Source organism: Solenopsis invicta, chromosome 9, assembly GCF_016802725.1.
Source record: "Solenopsis invicta isolate M01_SB chromosome 9, UNIL_Sinv_3.0, whole genome shotgun sequence".
In the NCBI taxonomy this organism is placed as follows: Eukaryota; Metazoa; Arthropoda; class Insecta; order Hymenoptera; family Formicidae; genus Solenopsis; species Solenopsis invicta.
Genome location: NC_052672.1, coordinates 7,887,845 through 7,894,682, shown reverse-complemented (window position 1 = coordinate 7,894,682; position 6,838 = coordinate 7,887,845). Strand labels below are relative to the sequence as shown.

Genomic DNA, 6,838 nt, shown 5'->3' with positions numbered 1-6,838 from the left:
AGAGAGTTACCTTCGATTATAACGGGACTTTCACACTGAGTGGAAGGGTCGTGTTTTCGTGAGAGGAGAGTGAGGTCAGTTTATTACTATTTCGAAAAGGTCTCCGAGTCAAAGAACTTAAATATTTAGAATTTTGTTAGTGTATTAATATACTCGTTTCTTATTAAAACATTTAAAAATGTAACACAGAAATTTATTTGAAAAATAACTATTTTTATTTTTTTCTTTTCTTATACTTTTCATTGTTTTCTTTTGCATGCTGCTATATATAGAAATAAATATAGACGGTGAGAGGAAAATGCAAGATGATATCTGCCTCCCATTGCCAAGATCGTTTGGCCGTGAGTACAAGTCGATGATGTGAACAGGATTTAAGACGCGAGTCGAAGGCACGCTTATCCAGCGCGGTTCTCTGTTGTCCCTTTCACTGCAAGTCGGTTGCGTGGGAGGCTCGTTCAGGATTTTGTAGCAATTTCAACTAGTCTTCATAGTTCAGTCGTCATTCAAGTAACGCGCGCGAGTGACCGCTTATCAAGCCACGAGTTTAAAACGAGTTAGACGAAATGCAGTATTTAATAGCTAGCGCGTTCTTTGAAAGTTTTCTGTTGAGTTAAAAATAATTTTTGGCGCAAGGAAGAAGTCGGATTTGGCCAGTGTACTACCGCAAGAAAAAGGTCGGATGTGGTCAATGTACTACCGCCACTGCACATTGATAAGCTCGTCGATAATATAAAGTATGCAAAATTTAAATATATCATATGTGTTTTTGTGGGTCAATATTTATCTTCAAATTTTTATATTTAAGAATATAAAATTGTTATAAAATTAACACAAATTATTAACTAAAAGTTTATAATTAATTTAACAATATTTAAATATTGTTAATTTAATTGTTTCTTGTAGAGTTTTAAAGCATTGGTCTTATAGTATGTTTATGAAGTTAATTATGTTTCTTTGATTTGAATATCAGATAATTTGATATATAGCAAATGTTTTACATTAGTAAATGTTGGACTTTAAAAAATAATTGGAGCTATGCTGACAAAATTAATATTACTTACGTCAATTAATATTTAATGAAATTTATAATTAGAAATATCTTAATTTTTAAATTTAATATTTAATTTTTTAAAGTTTATATTTTCCTTTTTACACATAAAACTTAAATGCAAAAGAATTTTTCATTTAAATTTTATGTGTAAAAAGGAAAAATTTTTTGTCTGTATATTGCACTTAGAAAAGAAGTTGTTTAATTGACTAAATTTTTTAACTTCAATTATTTTTGTATTTGATTCAAAAACATAAAATGAACTTTTATTTAAGCATTTATTTTAATTTAATTTAATCAATTATAGAATCTAAATACATAAGTACTTGAAGAAATTTAATCACGTTAAAAAATTTAGTCATGTTAACAACTTTTTCTCAATGTATCTTCTTTATACATTTGTACTAACGTCTATCTTGAAACATAGTTTTATTGTTTGTTAAAAATTTCACTGAAGATTTGCACGTTTGACGTGCTAATACGACGTGAAAACGAATACGCGAGGAAACAGGAGCACACTTGCGACATAATCGCAGCGTCTCGTAATCAGTTATATAATCCAGTATGAGAAAAAAAGTAAAAGATTGACGGCAACAACGCATCTAATCCTTTAGCTCGTTAACTGAAACAGTCACACGAGTCATTGCAATTCACGTGAACCAAATTACAAAATAAGAACCGGTTTTAGGTTTATTTAATTGCAACTCTTTGAAATAAATTCTTTGCTTGCTATACTATATTAGTTAAATTACCTGCTTTACTATATTCAATTATCGCGTACAATTTCCTTTTAATATCACGTTATTCTACAAAGTGTTCCAGTATTAGCATAAAAAACCAATTTCGAAATCGTGTGCTTCCAATATAATTTTGTTCCATCTTTACTTTGCTTGTGACAGAAATATAATATTTATTATTATGTGAGTTGCTTCGAGTTGCGCGAGAGTCTGTCACGAGCGGGCGATTGTTATCCACAGATTGCGTAAGAAGTTTATCTCGCGGAAAGCCGCGTGGAGCAGAATCCAAGCGCAGAGGGCGACGAAGACTTCAATTAAGTTACACGAAAAGTGGTTGCGATAATTGGTCGATTTTTCACTGACATTGCAATGTGGTTTTTTTGCTACGTAGTCAAATGTCGACAAATTTACGCCGTATCAACATTCTTGATCATCCAACTCAATTCTGCCTTAAATTTCATTATAGGTTGCATATCCGGTATAATCGAATGCCAAATAAATGACTATAACATTATCGGAATCGCGCATCGTGACTCGTTTGCTTACCCACAATCGATCGCATACATTTTCAATTATATATTCTGTTTTCCAATCAATCAAGTTACCAATTTACTTTGTGCTCGATATGTGCTATATGTGCTATTATAAGCAATAGTAATTGAAAAATAAATTTGATATAAAGAATGTACAAAGACATTAAGACTTCGTTTAAAGATCTTTATTACTTTATTGATTAAATTAATAAAAATGATAATAAATAATAACAACCGTATGTATATGAGAAAGTTACTGAATATGTATCGGTCTCCTAAAGCATGTCTATTCAATATTTTATATTTTTATTTCATATTAGCAACATTTAGTAACAAAAATAAAAATAAATAAGAAATAATACAGACAAAAATTTTGTAAATTTTATATTACTTTGTGTGTGTTATCAACGTTTTAAAAAATTAAATATATCTACTTTTTTATCAACTTTTATAGCTAATAATATTGTAATTATGCAATTTTATTTTGAATTGTTTTTTATAAAAGAAAGCTTATTGTCAAATATTTTACATTTATTGTACATACATATTTACAAATATAAAAATTAAATTGATATTTTTATACATTTTTTTAAGTTAATTAGTATCATCACAAATTTTATTATAAAAAAAATGATACTAATATAAAATTGATGAGTGATAATAGTAAAACTAGTAATGCTATAAATAAAAATATGTCAATTACAAAAATAAATTTAAACCTGTATGTCTTTGATAACTCAGTTCTATAATAATACATCTTATTTTATATTCCGAAAGCTTTATTAATTTATGTCAACTTCTGGGTGGCTTTTAATATTTCAACTTATAAATTCTTTCATACATTCGTTAATTATAATATTTAATTATATTTTATAATGCAAACAAGTGGCTACTATATTTCATTAAATTTTTTTTCTTTAATTTGACAGTGCAGGACAGGAAGTGTTAGGAATGCCTTACTTGGATGATATCTTCTGCAGCCTCGTGACAGATACTTATAGAAGTGTAAAGCGTTTTAAAGATGTGAACGAGAAAGACAGTGAATCGTACGAACTACACGAATTAAAAATATCTTGAGTAAATGTGTCGGACACATTGTACTTGACGGATTTTTTTTTTTATCAAATCTACTAAATTGAATGTTGCAATCAAGTGTACTTGCGAGTTAAGATGACAATGACGGAGAACGTGTACGTTATCAAAGTGAAAACAAAACCGCCGTTGTCGTCTTTGTATCCATCGGAGCGTCGTTACTCGGCGTCAACAGTCGGCGGTCTGTCCTTGGTCCATTTTGGCCTCGGAGCGCTGTCCCTCCTTCTGGGCACCCTCGCCTTGTCCCTGCAGGGCCCAATTTTGTCTGTTGCGTGCCTGGTGCCGTTCGTGACAGGTCTCCTCGCTTGGCGACGTTGGTACATCGACCGGAACATCGCAATTTTCTTCTACGGTTGCCTCTTCTCGTTGATAGTCGCGATCCTCTGCTTCGTCGTTACAATCTTCGACGTTGCGGCGGTTTCCAACAGCACCAGTGGATCTCTATGGCCGTTGGAGAAGATCCTCAACACTCCACATTACTCCCTTCATCCTGCCAAGGATTTTACAAACGATACTCACGTGGATGATATTACGTCGATGGAAAATAATTCATTCGACGTAACTGAAGGTTATGACTCGAAGATTAACGACTCCAATAAATTACCTGCTACTTTAAAATCTGTCAGCAGCGAGTTAAACGTATCAAACTTCGGTGTGGATGCCAAAAACGACAATCACGATGATCTCATGATGACAGAAGCATCGTTTATATTTGAAGAAAGGATGATGATATCGAGAGAAGTTTTCCAGGACAAAGGCACTACAAACGTTACGCAAGAATCAATGAATTTAACGAAGGAAAAAACTAAGACTTTCTGGCGCACCCATTATGAGGACTCGACGCACGCCAGAATGTTACTGACCTTAAACGTCCTGATGGCATCTCTTTTGGAGATCTTCTGGTCGCTGCTCAGCGCAAAGATCGCGTTCTGCGGTATGACGAACCAATTACCAGACAGCGGTAATGCCATCGTCAAGTCAAAAACGACGAGATTGCCGCTACAAAAGAGAAAATCCCCGGCACCCAAACCAGACATCTTGGATCACGATCGCCGGTTGTCCGAGGCTCTTCAGAATTTGCAAGGTCTTGCTGGTATCGGACCGCGACTACCCTTACCGGAATCTAACAGAGAATTTAGAGAAAGAGTAGAGAGATTCTTAGTAAATCAGGCAGCGCATAGAATTGTTGAAGGCGCTTGAAGCTGAATTGTAAAATACCAAATGGACTCAAATTTTGATAAGTTTTTCACAGGAATCTTAAAATATTTAGAAAATTTCTGATTCTTTTCTTTTTCATGCATTTCTTTGTTACGATTGTCATTATTGTTATTAATGCTTTATTACTTAAGAATCTGAAAATATTTTATAATATTTTTGTTTGATATTCCTGAAATTAGAAATTATAATTTAATACGATAGGTAATATAATATAATAATACTACACCGATCTCAGTTTCTTATATTGTGTATTACTTTATTATTACTTGTAGAGGAGATGGTGATATTATAGCCACCAACTTACATTTTACACAATAAGTTTATTAATATTCAATTTAATTTTAAATTGAATTTTAAATTAAAAATTTGATGATTCTATTCATCAAACTGTTCTTTAATAGATTCTAGAGCTATGACATATTTATTATATTGAATATTATTTATAAAAATGTAGCGACACTGGATACAATGGGTTGAACAGGAAGAGAGATGGTAATATGGCCCGACACAAAAATAAATTTTAAAAATCAATTTTGTTAAAGAAAAATAGAGTATACGTTATAAAATTATATATTTAATTACAGTAACAATAAAATATGCACAATATAAGAAAATGTACGTTCATATAACCTACCTCTTCCGTATATATTATGAAGTACTAAAATGTAAACTATAGATTAGCAATAAAACTACAATTAATTTATCGAATAATTTTTTCGATTTAAAAAAGAAACAGTATTAGGCCTGAGATAGTACGCAGATTTCACATTATCAAAATTCTATGCTATTATTTAAACTCAAAATGTTTACAGCCGAATAAAAAGTTTAAATAGAATAATGAATTAATTAAATATTAAAATAATATAATTTGAAAAAGTTTCGAAGTGCTCAAGAGTAATTAATTCCTTGGAACAAAAGTTGGTTATTGTGTATTGTCATATCAGCGCCACTACATAACGACAAGCTTCTAAACAAATGATTCCATAAATAATTGCTAGGGTTCATCTAATAATAGAGATAATACGAGATCATAATACCTACACGGCTCATAATTTCACCTTCTCCTCTACTTATTTCTTTTGTGTGAAGCAGCTGTATATACACTTTATTTTTAATTGTAAAATTATAAATAGAATAATTAGTCGTCTATTTGTTACATCTATTGTACTGAAATAACTTTTATTTACTTACTCATTTGCGTGACGTTTGAAAGACACGAGACATTATCGCGTTCAAACGTAACGTTGATTGCAAATGTTGCAGCGGCGAGCAATGAACTATACTAATTATAATTGCTATTATTTCCTACAGACATCAGAAATGCTTTTCTCACACATTGGTTAATTAATATATGAATTCATATCAAAATCGAGCGAGAATAATTAATTACCTGTTCTGTAAACATGTTTGCAATTGGACTTTCGAGATTGAGTAAACGCAATTTATTTACCAAAGGTAATTATTTATATGAGCTAATTATTTAAAGCCATTGCCACTTTACCGTATATTTATCATGCGCACGATAATCGTATAAACAGGTAAGCGTATCTTACAGAGTTTCGTACGAATGTGCTCGCCGCCGCCTGATTAATTAAGCGCTCCGTCGTACGGTACAAAAACATTTGACGTGCTCTGCGATACGTATCTCGTATATATTACCGCTTAACAACGTGGGGCAATATCTACAGAATGTTTTTACAGAGTTCCGGAAGCTTTGACAACATCTACAAAACTCCGTAAGACTTGTTTTGCGTGACACGAGATTATATTTTATTTTCACGTAAACGAAACTCCAATCAAGTTTAATAACGGTACTTAATGTTAGTATTAAAGATATGTCATCCGTTTTTGCATTCTACTTGCTAATGGTTCTAGGAAAAATAACATGTGCACGCTGATCGCACGATATGTTAATGAGACTGCAACATCTCTCGAGAAATATTCAAGAAATTTCAACTTTTGAAAAAACTGCGCGTCTCGCGAGAACCACAGGGAAAAGAACATTATACGCCACGCGTCGTTTCTCATTGTGAAAGCCTAACGGCTTGTTACAATATATTAATCCAGTATTGGCCAACGAAGCTACCGGAATTCGCTAAGAAAACTGCGAACAATAGCGATGCCGCCTTGCAATTCGCATTCCTTCATTCACGCGCGCGAAGTTGCGAACCATGCTCCGCCGGCTTTCGTACCGCATAAATTTGAATGGG

The 6,838-nt window shown here is 32.4% G+C and overlaps 1 protein-coding gene across 1 annotated transcript; it reads left to right on the top strand.

The window, feature by feature from the left end:
* Window positions 1–288: 288 nt before the first annotated feature.
* On the top strand, window positions 289–6,698 carry LOC105202174. Its single transcript, XM_011170568.3, has 2 exons — window positions 289–734; window positions 3,248–6,698. Exon 2 carries the CDS (start codon window positions 3,489–3,491, stop codon window positions 4,608–4,610), a length of 1,122 nt encoding a protein of 373 aa, XP_011168870.2. The 5' UTR covers window positions 289–734; window positions 3,248–3,488; the 3' UTR covers window positions 4,611–6,698.
* Window positions 6,699–6,838: the final 140 nt, after the last annotated feature.